This window comes from Pagrus major, chromosome 6 (genome assembly GCF_040436345.1).
Source record: "Pagrus major chromosome 6, Pma_NU_1.0".
NCBI classification, from domain to species: domain Eukaryota; kingdom Metazoa; phylum Chordata; class Actinopteri; order Spariformes; family Sparidae; genus Pagrus; species Pagrus major.
Window position 1 is genome coordinate 36,283,254 of NC_133220.1, and position 15,061 is coordinate 36,298,314.

A 15,061-nucleotide genomic window follows, 5' to 3' on the forward strand; every position below is an offset into this window, starting at 1 on the left:
GTTTATTGCTCATTTTGTTAAGGAGTGGAGGGCTACGGCAGGTTATTAATGACAACTGAGCACATATAACACCAACCTGCTAGATTTCTGAGAGAAGTGGGACAGGTTTTTAGATACAAAACAAAAGTGAAACATCCTGACTTGTTCACACAGTGAAATCTGCTTTTAGTATTTTCCCCAGCAGATTTTGAGCACTTGGTAATGTGACATGCTAAATTGTTCTTGGCTAACAAGCTAAAGATTAGATTATATGCCACAAACTGTCTCTTGTCAGATGTGTTTTGTAACCTAATTGATGCCTGCATCAGGGTTACTGACGATGTTTTATATATACATATATATACAGGGTTGCATCAGGACATTTAAAGTTCAGCTTTCTACATGTTGTCACACTCTGTGGCAACATGTAGAAAGATGGCACAAAGATGGCAGATCAACTCTTTATATGTGTAAAGAGCTCCAGCTATATATATATATATATATATATATATATATATATATATATATATATATATATATATATAGATGTCAAGATATAAAACTAAGACTATAAAATTTTAACTCACAAATACTCTGTTACAATGTGTATTTTTTATCAGACTATTTGCAGATGTGCCACAGTATCAAATATCATTGATAAAAAATAGATTTGTCAGTAAAAGGCCTTTATATTTCTAGTACATTACCTGTACATATCTAGTATTTTCATTGTGCGACAGTGTATTGTTGCATACAGTCATAATGACTTGCTCAGTTTCTCATTACAACAACTACATTTTTATATTATTATATCATTATATATATATATATATATATATATATATATATATATATATATATATATATATACATATATATATATATATATACACACACACACATATATATATATTTCTTAGTTTTAACATGTTTTTTTCATCTTGTTATGAGCTTAGCTGTCTTAGACAGATTCTTCTTCTGTTTATCGTGTCTTGCAAAATTGTGTGTTGGATGCTGTTGTTGAACTGAAAAGAGAAATTTCATGTTAGTCAGCAGTGTATTGTTACTACTTGTATTATAAGTCAGTTTCAATGTGGTGAAAACACACTAGACACTGTGTTGCAACACTGGTTTGGACAGATTTTATCAGAGGGTGTTGTGTGCTGTTACACAGAGTAATGAGATGTCATTCTTAACATCTGATAGCACTCCACCTTCCAGCTGATGGAACTACACTCACAGCCCTGAGCTGCTCTCTCTCGAACTGGTTCTGCTCTTCCAAATCTTGTCCCAACTTGCTGTCATGTGTACTTGATGAAGGCTCAGATGTGTCTCACACTCACTCAGCAGTTGAGTTGTTCATGATCCTTAAGACCAGAGAGGAAATGGTTAAGTCCTGATGAAACTGAAAGCAGTATACATCGTCATCAGCTGAGCAGGTCAGGCTGGGCGAGCAACCTGTCACTTCATAGAGATTTGCAGTTAAAACTGGTCTTACTGGAGGGTTTCTGAGGAAACACACCTACAGCAGTGTTAAAGACGCCTAGCAATTTCTACTAGACAGAAAGCAGTGCAAGAAAAAACATGTTTGTTGTACTCCACAGGATGTAAAGAATTTTTTCCCATGGAGATCTTTAATTTAATTTTACATGTTCAAAGTGTGTAAAAAGTCATAATAAAACCAATACAGTGTTCAAAAAGTAAGAAGTCAGATCCCTCTCATGGATTTGCAAAATATCTAAATATACACAAATTCTGACGACAAAAGTACCGTTAAATCCTAACAGTCACAGATGCTTACTTAAACATCAACTAAAAATAGGTATAACATTTATAATTCATATATTGCATTCAATAACAAATTGTGAACATAAATGAAGCCGATGTAAACATTCCCTGGGGCGAACAGTGTATGGATTTCTGTATATAGTATTCATGTGTAATTTAAAAGCAGCATTTTTTTCATTTCAGCCCATTAATGTGAGTATTTAAACCATGTGCTCACCATAAAAAATGCAAATCAACACTGAGGAAAAATCTGTCTCATTTAGCTAATTGGCATACTCAGCATGGGGCTGTGTTTGTGTTTGTGTGTGTGTGTGTGTGTGTGTGTGTGTGTGTGTGTGTGTGTGTGTGTGTGTGTGTGTGTGTGTGTGTGTAAGACAGAGAGACAGGAGAAAGTGGTTTTGACCCTGCGAGCAGATGGGCTCCTCCACACTGCTCTGCTCAGTCCTGAGCACACACCAGGTCGTGCAGGAGAATGGATGTGGGAGTGTGTGTGTGTCAGCGACCATCTGACACCTCCCACAACTGGTCTACACACCCCCATGCACACACACACACACACACACACACACACACACACACCACCCCCATGCTTTACATGTGAATGTAACAAATGGAGTGCAATCCGGCCAGTGGAGTTAATTATCGCGATGGTGTGTGAACGCAGATTTTCATATGATAATCAGGGATGTTGAAGGCAAAAGTTGCGCAAAGCTAATTCTACAGGTAAGACTCTCTGAACGTTTGAGGTATTCATCAGATGGTTTTAAATAAGTACAGCTCAGAGTTTGGTGAATTTACTAGAAATTACAAATAACTAATACCAAGTGTAAAGGTCACAGCATGACAGAGAAAGAAATCCTCCCTTAGATCGTCTTCTACAGTTTTACTTAACCTCTTGTTGTTTGCATTGAATTCTAGTCAAGTAGAAAAACCAGTGTCTCTGCCTCTTCACTGTCTGACTCATGACTGAACAACTGTTGAACACTGGTGGCCCAGAAAAGCTGGCCATGTCCATTATCCCTTTGTCCACTGAAATAAGTGAACAAAAATCCACAGTTACCATGAAATACTAGTTGATGGATGGATGGATGGATGGATGGATGGACACTTTGAGGGAGCATGATGTCATCTAAGACGTACACACCTATGTGTACATATGTCTATATGTAACAGGGTTTTGTTCTGAGAAAACAGGAATATTGTGGGAACAAGATCTCTACACACATATGTGCGGAAGAACAATCAATTCTGGTGATTATAGAAAGCTGTGTGAATCAAATGTTCTTTGTAGCATGGCCTCATAACTGCTTCTGAGTGATAATGAATAATAACAGCTGGTGACTTTTCTGGGCCCATTTTAAAAGGGCTTGTTTGATACACCCACTAGACTCAGCCACAAACACTACAATGGGAAAGTCTAAAAAGCTCAGCATTGATCTGAAAGAGCTCATTATTGATTTGAACAAGTCAGGAAACAGTTACAAGTCCCAAGATCAACTGTACAAACAACTGTTTGTAAGTATAAAGTGCATGGCACAGTTGTGTCACTGCCACCATCAGGAAGAAAACACAAACTATCACCTGCTGCTGAGAGAAAACTGGTCAAGATGGTCAAGAGTCAACCAAAAACCACCAAAAAGCAAGTCTGCAATGAATTAGAAGCTGCTGGAAGACAGGTGACAGTGTCCACAGTCAAGTGTGTTTTACATCAACATGAGCTGAGAGGCTGCCGTGCAAGAAAGAAGCCCTCAATCCAGACGCAGCACCTTAAAGCTCGACTGAAGTTTGCTGCAGATCACATGGACAAAGAAAAAACCTTCTGGAGGAAAACTCTGTGGTCAGATGAAACAAGAACTGAATTGTTTGGTCACAATGAGCAGCAGTGTGTTTGGAGGAGAGAAGGTGAGGCCTTCAACCCCAACAACACCATACCTACTGTCAAGAATGGTGCTGGTAGTATTATGCTGTGGGGCTGTTTTGCTGTCAGTGGATCTGGTGCTCTAAAGAAAGTAAATGGAATAATGAAGAAGGAGGATTATCTCCAAATTCTTTAGGAAAACCTAAAATAGTCAGCAGAAGATTGGGTCTTGGGGGCACTTGGGTGTTCCAACAGGACAATGATCCCAAACACACATCAAAAGTGGTAAAGGAATGACTGAATCAGGCTAGAATAGAGGTTTCGGAATGGCCTTCACAAGGTCCTGACTTGAACCCCATCGAGAACATGTGGACTGTGCTGAAGAAACAAGTCTGTGCCAGGAAGTCAACAAATTTAGTTGAACTTCACCAATTCTGTCAAGAGGAGTGGTTAAAAATTCAGCCAGAGGACGACCAGAAGCTTGTGGATGGCTATCAAAAGCAGCTAACTGAGGTGAAAATGGCCAAGAGACATTTAACCAAATATTAGAATTACTGTATGTATATTTTTGATCCAGCAGATTTGGTCACATTTTCAGAAGACTATAATAAATTCATCACTGAACCAAACTTCATGAATGTGTTTTGTGACAAAGTAGCATGTGTTCCACTCATTCCATCACAGAAACATGAGCGCTGTAGAAATCATTGGAACTGAAGACTGCCATGATGTAAACTTTTGACCACGACTGTACTGTATATGTGACAAACGAGATCTATAAACATGTGTACATGGGTTGTTATCCTGAGGATACAAGACATTGTAACAAGATCAATTTTATGTACATTGTATGTATAAGCAGGCCGCTATTTTAAGGAAGCAACACTTTATATTGAGGGAACACGAACCTGACAAACACCCATTTGTATGGGGAACCAGATATCATATTGTGGGAGTAGGCTGATGCAGATCTTGTGTTGTACACTCTATGGAAACACAGCAATTTTCATTTAGATTCCTCATGGAGACTCCTAAATTGTAATGTAATTCAGTAAAAACTATGGGTGGTTTTTTCAAAGGACAGAAGGGAACCACTGGTTGCTGAGCCTAAATCAGCTTGTTAGTTCTTTGTCCCTACACCCCAGCAACTGTTCATATACAATTATTTTGATTGAGCGGCACACCATGCAGTCCTCTCTTTCACTCGTTGATACAGTTGGGCTGATTGAGAGCTTGTCCATCACAGTAGATACAATTAGAGTGATTGAGGACTAGTCTGTTTATTTTACCCATCCCCCATACACTGACCACGCTGTCTAGTTGACATTAGGGCTGTTTGAAGGACAGGGTGTGGAACCATGACCTGGTTCACTTTTGTGACACTCCCCGTCAGCCGCCATGCCACATTCTGACAAAAAATGGTGAAAAGATAATTTCATATAAATGTAATGGGTGGGGTTTGCTCTCGCAGGTTTTGCTCCACCTTTATAATCAAGCTGATTCAGGACAGGTGACGCTTGTTTATTATCAGAGTTAGCAGCCCCCGTAAAAGGAGCTTCGCGCTGCTTCGTGGCAGTTTTGTCTCGCCCGTCTTTACGTCATTATTTCTGTGGAGGTAGATTCTTCTGTTTAAGGTGCTGTTTGCAGTCAGACCACAGCTAGCTAGAGGTAGCATTTGCGTTCCCCTCCCTCTTCCACCTGCTTGCCTGGCACCCTCCCCTGTACACTATAAAAAGTCATTAGATAATTTAGTGAAATTAACTTATCTTTTCTAATTATCTTAACATACGTATACAAGTTTTATTCATTTCAAGTTGATTCGGCTTAAAATTTATAGTTGTTTTTTTTTCAGACCACTTCTGAACTTATAAACATTAGTTCTTTTAACTTAAAGTCTTTTGGCAAAAACTGACATGCCAACCACAATCAAATTTAATAGTAATGACTGTCAGTGTCACTGAACAGTTGTTGATTCAACTTAATATCTTAAGTTAACTGAAGATGTATTTTCAAGTTCAGTTAACTTTAAATTGTTTTGCAAAAAAAGAAAACTTAAAAGGTTTTAAACAAACTATTCAACCTAAATTAACTCAAATATTTAAGGCAGCAATTGATATTAGACTTATAAGTTGAAACAGCCCAAAAATATTTACAGTGTTTTCTGTCTAATGGTATTTTAATGAGGTATATTTTGTAATAAAATGACTCAATTTTTTAAAATTGGTTAATTGCAATTTTTGACAAATTCTGGCTACTAAAATTTAAATAAATATTCTTTTTTGGAACTGGAAGCTCATGTCTCTGCTCTCATTCTTACTGAGCTTGTGTACTGTTTATTCTCCCGGTGAACGTCCCGGAGAGGCATTTCCCTCGGTGGCTCGGTCACATAAAGTTTTAGGATACTTGTTATTATGTTAACTCAATCATTTCATTATATGTGATTTTTATTGACTTCTATCAAGCATTTCTGTTCTTGTTGATTTTTTGTTCTTGAATCAAATCCACATATTTGACTCATTTCAGAATCAACAAGGCACCATCCATTGTCAGATTAATTCTTTTGCCCCTGTGCATTCAGGAGTTTTAGTTATATAAAGCATTGCATCTAGCTGATTGTTTCCCCTTAGAAGTCCTTAAGAGCCTCTGCGTATGGTATATAAGGGACTGAAGGGCACCCAGCTGTATCACCCGCTGTGATTGATTCACCAATCCTTTCTCCCCTGAGCTCGCATCACGTGCCACTCTTTGTCCTGTTTCCCTGCAGCAGAAAAGATGCAAATAGAAGCAACAACAGCTGTTGAATGGGGATGCTGCGTCTGGTTTTGCTTAGAGAAGCATCTTGCTGTCAGCCCAGTAAGACAGACGAGAAGTGCTGCATGCTGGCCGCACTGGACTCGAGCGACAGTAAGCTCCACAGCTTACTTTTACCATTGATGCCTTTACACATGTGATGAGACTGTATTGTTCTGCCGGGTGCTAGATAGAATTGTTACAGGCTTGATACAGAAGATGACCAAAACAATATGTGGGATTGTTGCTAACAGTATTGCCCAGTTAAGAAATGAACAGTTACCACTTTGTGATATGGTTTGGGTTTCCCAACACAATACTATCTGTTTATGTAGACAAACTAAGAGCATGTTAGCATCATGGGCAGTAAGGTTTTTTCTCATTCTGTATATAAAATATTAAAATAATTAGAATTTCCCATGTCATGTTATCACTGAAAAGTGCTTTTAAGCAGCAAATACTTAGCCCTGCAGCGTTGAAGGTTGGTAGGAAACAATCTGATTTTACACAACTATTAAGTCAGTTAACTTGTCTTGAGCAGCACACTCAGTATAATGTAGTCTATTATGTACAACCCACCACAATCAAAAGCCAGCATTACATGCCAGGTGGCACAGAGTTTGAAGGACGTCAGCTTTTACCTGGCAGGGGGGAGTCTATTACACTAATGGTTACATTATAGGAAATGTAGGATCCAGTGTTTGACCCATAATAAGAAATAAAAAAGTCAGGAAATCTCGGGCTGATGCTTCAATTTGACAAATCTATTTTAATTCTGTCTGTTAAGTCCCCTTTAGTTGATTCTGGCGGCCCCCGTGGACAAAGGCAGTATGGGCACCACCACGTCCTGTTGTAAAGATCTTGATCTGGCTAGCATGTGCATTTCTCTTGAAAGTAAAGCGATGAGGAAATATACTATACTATACACTTAAGATTAATAGTAGTAATAGTAAGCGTGATATGATGATGGTGAAAAGAAGTCAACTTTGTTTGAGTGCTGTACCACCACACTGCAGAGCAGCTTCTTTCCCCAGGCTGAGGCCCTTCAATTCATCCTCAGTACTCCACCATAAATATATGTATATATGTATAATATACATTTTATGACTAACTCCATGATGGGTATTAAGAACAGCTATAATAGCTACACAGAAATAGCCACTGTTCTTGCTGATGACGTTATGTAGATCATATAGAGGCATCAGTATCAAAGTTTCCTTGTAGTACATGTAAAGGTTAAGAGGCTTCAGCAGTCTCATTTAGTCAAGGAAAGATGTTCAAAAGTCTTTTTAATACAAGTGAAAGTCTTCTAGAATTTAAAAGTGGGGCTACTTATGTTGGCTTATGACTACATTTGCTTAATTTTTCAAGAGCTACCAAAATATTGAAATGGCTAACCATGAAAGGTAGCCACATTATACTAAAAGCAGGAGGAACATACAGTGAAACCTATTACAATTGAATTAATTAACTCTGACCACAATTACTTTTTAAAGAACGCTCACTGACTTTTAAGAACCACTTCGTAAGTCTATACTAAGTATGTGCATTTTCGATGAAATCCATTTTTACAGTCACTGACCAACAGTCAAAAAACAAGGTAATACATATTTGGTGTTTCTAATGTATAAATGACTTACCTAGTAATTATATCATAAAAAAATCATTCAATCATCAAAAACTACTTTTGGGTTCGTCCATGACTGTCTTCAGGTAAAGTTGTATTGTCCACTGTAATCAGATGTGAAGTTTACCTCAAAATCATGACACATAGACGTGCAAAAGTAATAACGTTTAATTCAAATAAAACCATGCAACAGGTCACCATCACCCTGATTAGATTCAACCCGTTATAAAATAAACATCCAAAGCCGTACATTGCATTCAGTGGGCATTCACTGTATGAGAGAAGAGATGACTCCGCGGAGTATACACAGGTAAGCCCAGAGACTAAAGAACCAAAAAAAGGACCCAAAAACAGCAAACAAAATAAATCACAGCTCCTCCTGCTCTGCACAGGCCACAGTATAGTGGTGATCCTGAAAAGGTGCCAAGTGCAGAAACTATGTTCTCTGAAGAGAGAAAGCACAAGGACCTGTAGCCCCCGCCCCCGCCCTACCCCCCTCCCACTGGCTGCTCATAATCAATCACTATCACAAAGCGCTATGAACCATATGGCACACAGAAGACAAGTCTGAGAACATGAGTGATGAGCCAGTAGTGTCCCGTTGATACATATGTCGCTGAATGTCTAGTAGCAGTATATTCCCATGTACCGGACATGCACTCGTTTAAGGAAGGCCCGTCAAATTCACATCATCGGGATTGTGGAAGCTGGGGAATTTGGGACTAACGTGGCCCTGTGAGACCAAGCAAAGCATTGTTTGAGGTACTTTTCTTTTTCTTTGTCAGGGGAATGTGTGTCAGCAAACTGCAGGATGTCAAAACAATCCAAACATTTAACATTTCAGTCGGGGTTAGAGAAGTATATTTGTTTTGCTGTGTAGTAAGTTGATCCAAATCCCTCGCCACAATACCCATACACAGGGACTGTCACCTCCTGGAAAGAATCCAGCACACACACACGCACACACGCACGCACGCACGCACACATACACACACACACACACACACAATTGGTACACTTAATCAGGTCATTTGTTATTTTACAATCTGGATGTAGAACACAAAGATAATAAAAAATAACATTAGTAATATGTACAGTATTCTTGTTTTGTAATGTCTGGTCTGCACCGTGAACATTAATGGATGACTGGGCACTGAGTGAGGAGGTCAGGTTCACCTGCGCATCCCTCCCTCTGTCCAATGGGAGGCTCCCAAAGAAGGAAGAGGGAGTCGAGAGTCTTGGATCACTTGATGCTCGTGTCGTTTGAAATCAGTGTTAATTGTCTAAGATGCTATGTGTGTGTGTGTGTGTGTGTGTGTGTGTGTGTGTGTGAGAGTGAGAGTGTGTGTGTGTGTGTGTGTGTGTGTGTGTGTGTGTGTGTGTGTGTGTGTGTGTGTGTGTGTGTGTGTGTGTGTGTGTGTGTGTGTGACAGGGAGGGACCGCAGCAGGGCCTCAGTTGCTGTACACCTGGCCTTCAGGTGGCTGAGAAAGCTTGTTGTTCTCTTTCAGCGTCATGTGCAGTCTAAGCTCCTGCAGCACCGTCTTGATGTTGTAGGAGTTTTTCCACCTGGACAATGCTCCCATTGACTTTATGTCCACCTGAAAGTAGAGAAGGAGGAGAGAGGGGAGGAAGGCCAAGATCTTATTATTATGGCCTCAATAAGAAACCTATTGTGTAGCCTGTCGGTAAGAATAAATATGTGGAATGCAGTGAGAGAGTGAAATTAAATTCTTTTAAGAGCTTTGTCAATCAAAAGACAGAAATGTAAAAATTATTTTTAGGGACTGAAAGTCTAACTGGTTAGGGAAGGAGAAATTCCTTAAACAGATTAATCTAAGACAGCTGACTATCAATTAAAGAAACCGCTTAAAATTTGCATCCCTAATCTGAAGCAAATTCAATAACACCAAGGACAATGAGTTTACACAACTCTTCACTCTCTTTGGACTCCAATTATGTGACAATTCATTAAGTATACATTAAATATTAATTTTGTGGCCATAGCAGGATTACCCGGTCAGATTTGCATTATATGTGGAATAACCCAATCAAAGGATGAATGTTGTTTGGTTGACTGGAGGAAAAAAACAAAAAACAGGTAAATATTGTACTTTGTTTCATCCATTAAATGTTATGGTGCTACTGTATTATATTATTTGTTTAATATTCAATAACACAGACCAGTAACCTGTCACCAGTCAGTATAGACAAGTATGTTCATTCATGAAACATGAGGTCCTTAAATAGCAACAGAGTCAACTCCACCCATTCTCTTGGCATAGGAGTTCTTTCACTTCCTCATGAAAAGTTGCTCTGAGCAACTTTGTGACGGCATTTTAAAAGGAAACTCCTCACAAGGAATTTTCAGAACTATTCACTAGGTGTTCTAAATACAGTAAATAGTGCCTGTGAATCTTAGTCCAATACGTTGGGATTCCCAACACTGGTAGCTTTCACTTTACACCATTGTAGATGATGTGGCAAATGTTGACGTAGGACTGCTTTATGGCACTGTGGTTTACAAGAGAGCAACAGTAGTTCAATGTGATAAAGTTCTTTGATTTTGATAAGTTTGGTATTTCATTCAGTGGGTTAGTCTGTAACAAATATTACCATCCGGTAACTGTTTACATGTACAAACTGCAGGATCCGTTAACCTTACAAACTAAATGCCTGAGGTCAAAGCCATTCTATATGGCAGGAGGTTCACCGATACCAAACCTTGTTAAATGTTTCTATAAAAAAAAATACATTCTACCTAAAATTAGGTCTGTGAAGTACACAGGCCACATAAACCATAAAGCTGAAGAAAATGACTAATGTAGCAGTGATATGGAACCTGGTGACTACTGCTTGTAGTGACTCAACAACTGTCCAACAACTTACTACTAAAAGCTACCACTGTGACTGACGTATAGTTTAGGTCTTAAATTGAACAGGCAGCAGCAGCAGCTCCTTCTGGGAGGAGGGTAGTTTTCAGTTAATTACGCATAGATTGCATTGGTCTAATTCAGTGCAGTAAATACTTTAAATGTATGATTTAGCTCAGAATGCGGCTCAAACAAGCCAGAATGGATGCAACTGAAATTTAGATACTCACCACACCACTTGAACTGTGTACGCAGGACAAGTTGATCTTGTTCACGAAGCGGACAAGAGGGGGCTGTTCTGGGTATCTGGTTCCACATTCTATTTTCAGACTGTATATCCTGCCCTCATAGACAGTCTAAAATTAAAGAAGATGACAGGTTAGCACACAGTGTAAGAGTCAAGGAAATGTGATGGTATGTGCTGGCCATTAAATAACCACATTTGTTGATTGAGTTGTCAGTGCATTATTGACCTTGGAAGGTTGTGGCAGGTAACACTGACCACTGCAGCACCAGTTTGAATAGGAAGGCTGATTTTAACTAGTGTTTGAAGGCAGCTGCACAGAAAAAGCTGAGCGCACTGAATATAAAATGCTAGGCTTCGGAAACAGCCACAGGGGCTCTCGTCACCATGGGGACTCACACCCTAAGTTGCAACTGTTGCAACCACATCTACCAACATCTGTATATGCTATCACATTGGATCCTTGGTAAAAAAAAAAGCCCTGGATCACACTTGCATACAACTTCTCTTTTTTCATGATGTTATTCCAAAGTGTATACATCTAATTCATCTAAACGGCATTGTTGATGCTTTTATAACTCACTAACACTTTCACTAACATTCTGTTGGAGACCTAATTGTGTCGAGACACAAAATCTGTTGTGTCACAGAATAAAGCAAAGCAGAAACGTCAGACAACTGTGTTTTAATATTCATCTTTTACATTACAGTTATGGCACAAAATGACCACAGAAATAAACACGTTTATTTTCACAGAATCTCCCCAGGCAGATAAACTGCAGTCGTCTACCCGGAAGTGACTGTTGCTGTCAGCACAACGTCAGAGTGATACATCTATACCACAGTGGTGAAGGAACAAGACTGCCACTTTTGGTATTGCAAAACTGCAATCTAACTGGTACATGCAAGCACTTTTCTTTGCCTCTAAACCACACAAGGAAGTACTACATCATCTTAACTCTCTAGAGGGTAGAGAGAACCATCATAAAGCCACCAAGGGGAACAGAAACACCCACAATGGTGGCTCTTCCACCTCAGAGCTCCTAACACACTGTAACAAATTCTACACAAACTCGGACACATCCAGCTCCTGTTGAGTGTATTCATTCATCTGAAAGTTATGCTTTCAGTCCCTAGAGTCAAAACTAAACATGGAGAAGCAGCGTTCAGTTATTATGCACCACATATCTGGAACAAACTCCCAGAAAACTACAGGTCTGCTCCAACTCTCACCTCTTTTAAATCAAGGCTGAAGACCTTTCTGAAGCAATTTCAAGACTTTGAACTGCACTGTGACTTTTATTTTCTTGTCTTGTCTCTTTTAAACCTATTCTATTTTAGTCTACTTTCCTATTTCTTAACTTGTTTTAATGTTTTGTTTCTTGATGTCTTCCTGCTTGTTTTTAATGTATTTTAAATGAAATTTTTAATTTATTTTAATGTAATTTTTATGCCTCTGTAAAGCACTTTGAGTTGCCTTGTGTCTGAATTGTGCTATACAAATAAACTTGCCTTGCCTTGCAGAGCTAAGAATAGTTTTTTGCTATTATCTGTAGTAATACAAGTATTGGGTGAGTGTTTTGATTGGACGATATACACATTTTAATATGCACTCCTCATATGTTGAATTTCCACGCAGTTGGGATACTGTGTTTGTCTGTTTCCTGTGCGCTGGTGTTTTCTTTTCTTATAAGACAAGCTGTTGATTTAGGTCAGCAAAAGCAACATGTGCCCATCATGTACCAAATGTTCAATCCAACGCAATGGTGAAAGTCTATCGGCCAACTGAAGAGAAGAACAGCATGCTATGTGATATTGTTGGAGGCCCAGGGGGTGGCTCACCTTGGGGGGGCCAAAGATCATGCCATTCCAGTTAGTTAGCGTCATGTCTTCATCATCTACGAGGCCCCAGCTTACTATACCGTCTCCGCCTCCCTTCTGGCCATCCTCCAGTTCCTCCAGCAGTCGAAAGTTGCGGGGAACAACGACTTCACGCACACACAGAAAAAAGAAAGTTAAGTTAAATAGTTAAATCGCTTCTGTCTGATCACACTTGGGAGGAAATTCAGTCATATCATATTCAGTTAACCTACAGAAAAGTGTATGCAAAAAAAACATGCCTCAAAAATCACTTACAATTTCAAAAACTGATAATATATTTTTAAATGTCAATGAGTGGAAAGACAGGGTTTAAAAATAGATCAATTGGCCAATATAGGACTGCATGGCACTGAGATTAAGAGTATTTGTTTCAAGTCAAATATGATCAGACATTTTTCAACATGATCAGATGGCAATAAAATCTTATACTGTCCCCAAAAATCCAGCATCAGTCTGCTCCGACCTAAATTGTGATATAAAATTACATATACCAGGGACAAGGATGATTTTGGCCATTTCATCCACCTAAACTTGTTTACATTAATTCCCAGGTCAAACATGTCTGGATGTGATATATGAGGCGTTCCAAACCAACAAAACAAATAACTTCACAACTTCAAATGAAATTAAAATGATCTTTCTTGGGAAAATAAACAGTCAAAATAACCTAAGAAGTGTTTAGTGAGTGTGTATATTTACTGAGATCTGTACTGATCTCTATGCAAAAACAGTAACTTCTAGATGTGATAGAACTGCACAAATACTACACAGAACCAACATTTGGTTGAAAGAAAGTGAAAACTAGTGAAGATATGATTTTTTTTAAAAAGATTCTTCGTTAAAAAATAATTTTATTGTTAATAACTGAATTGTTGCACATTTTTGTTAGGGTTTCTTGGCAGTTGGTGAAGCTGAGAATACACACACAAAGACTCACAGAAATTATGAAATTTATTGAACAGGTCCAACCTGAAAAAATCTTAACTTCACTCAAAAAGTATAGCAGGAGCACAGATACAGATTTTAGCCAGGTCCCATGTATTTCCAAGAAAATCCATGATATGAACTGGGAAAACCTCTGGATAAGTTAGCATGGAATGACCCATACTGCATGGTTGAAACCTGGCTTATAATTAAAACTTAAAGCATGTTTTGTTTTTGTACTAATTATATCCTCCAGCGTAACCTAAGGGAGATTTTCTACCCTGTTTAGTTTAAAGATTTTTAGGCAGGTGCACAGAAATAGTCTTAATATGTTTCACTCTTTAAAAACGAAAAGAGTTGCCTTGCTACACAACTATAACATGTCAAACATACCGTTAATGGGATATATTAAGATTGAATTCGCAGTGAGACTGTCTCCAAACACCGAGTGAGTACATTCACTTGGGTTGAGGTTTTTATTTGTCGTTTCTTTGTAGCATTTCTTCCGGAACACAATGATTCTCCAGTTGGTGAACAGGGCTGTGCTGCAAGCTAACGTTATCTCAACAAACAACTTATCGACCATCAAGCTAGTCACGGGCGTCACTGCTTTACGAACAAAGTAATCCACTGACACGCCAGACAAGTGTGATATGTGGTGTGCACTTATGTACCATTTTGTAGCCTTTTAACTGTCCGGCAAGCTTCATAATGGTAGCTACATCAAGGTTGTTGCGGATGGCCGAGTGTTGCTCAAAGGCTGTGGGCCAGCTTGGCTAGCCATTGAGCTAGCTAGCAGCGGTAACGACAACATTTTCTGTTACACAAAATCCTGTTAGAGCTCAAACTCCAGTACATCGTTGCTCGTAGGAATTGTAAGACTGTTGGACAGCTAATATAGTATGTTGAACATTGTACAACATTAGCAAAATCAACAAAAAGGTACTGTCTGAACTGTCGGCGAAGTCGGCTTACCTGTTCCGCCGGTGGCCGCCATCTTTGTAACTGCTCTACGGAAGCGCGCACGTACGATGTTCTATTGCGCGTGTCCGTCGTAAAAAAAAGTAACGACTCTTTTCCTGCGTTCGATATTCAACAC

General features: G+C 39.0%; 1 protein-coding gene across 1 annotated transcript; it reads right to left on the reverse strand.

Moving 5' to 3' along the window:
• Positions 1 to 8,192: 8,192 nt before the first annotated feature.
• ube2v1 (ubiquitin-conjugating enzyme E2 variant 1) lies at positions 8,193 to 15,061 on the reverse strand. Its single transcript, XM_073469046.1, has 4 exons — positions 14,938 to 15,061; positions 13,000 to 13,145; positions 11,144 to 11,269; positions 8,193 to 9,641 (listed from the first exon to the last, which is right to left on the reverse strand). Exons 1-4 carry the CDS (start codon positions 14,957 to 14,959, stop codon positions 9,495 to 9,497), a joined length of 441 nt encoding a protein of 146 aa, XP_073325147.1. The 5' UTR covers positions 14,960 to 15,061; the 3' UTR covers positions 8,193 to 9,494.

Bases quoted from the DNA above. Each gene is read 5' to 3' on its own strand.
- ube2v1 (XM_073469046.1), bottom strand. From the start codon at position 14,959: ATGGCGGCCACCGGCGGAACAG. The intron at 13,146-14,937 runs GTAAGCCGACTT...GTGTGCGTGAAG, and splicing joins GGCGGCCACCGGCGGAACAG to TCGTTGTTCCCCGCAACTTT. The intron at 11,270-12,999 runs GTGAGCCACCCC...CTTTAATTTTAG, and splicing joins TGATCTTTGGCCCCCCCAAG to ACTGTCTATGAGGGCAGGAT.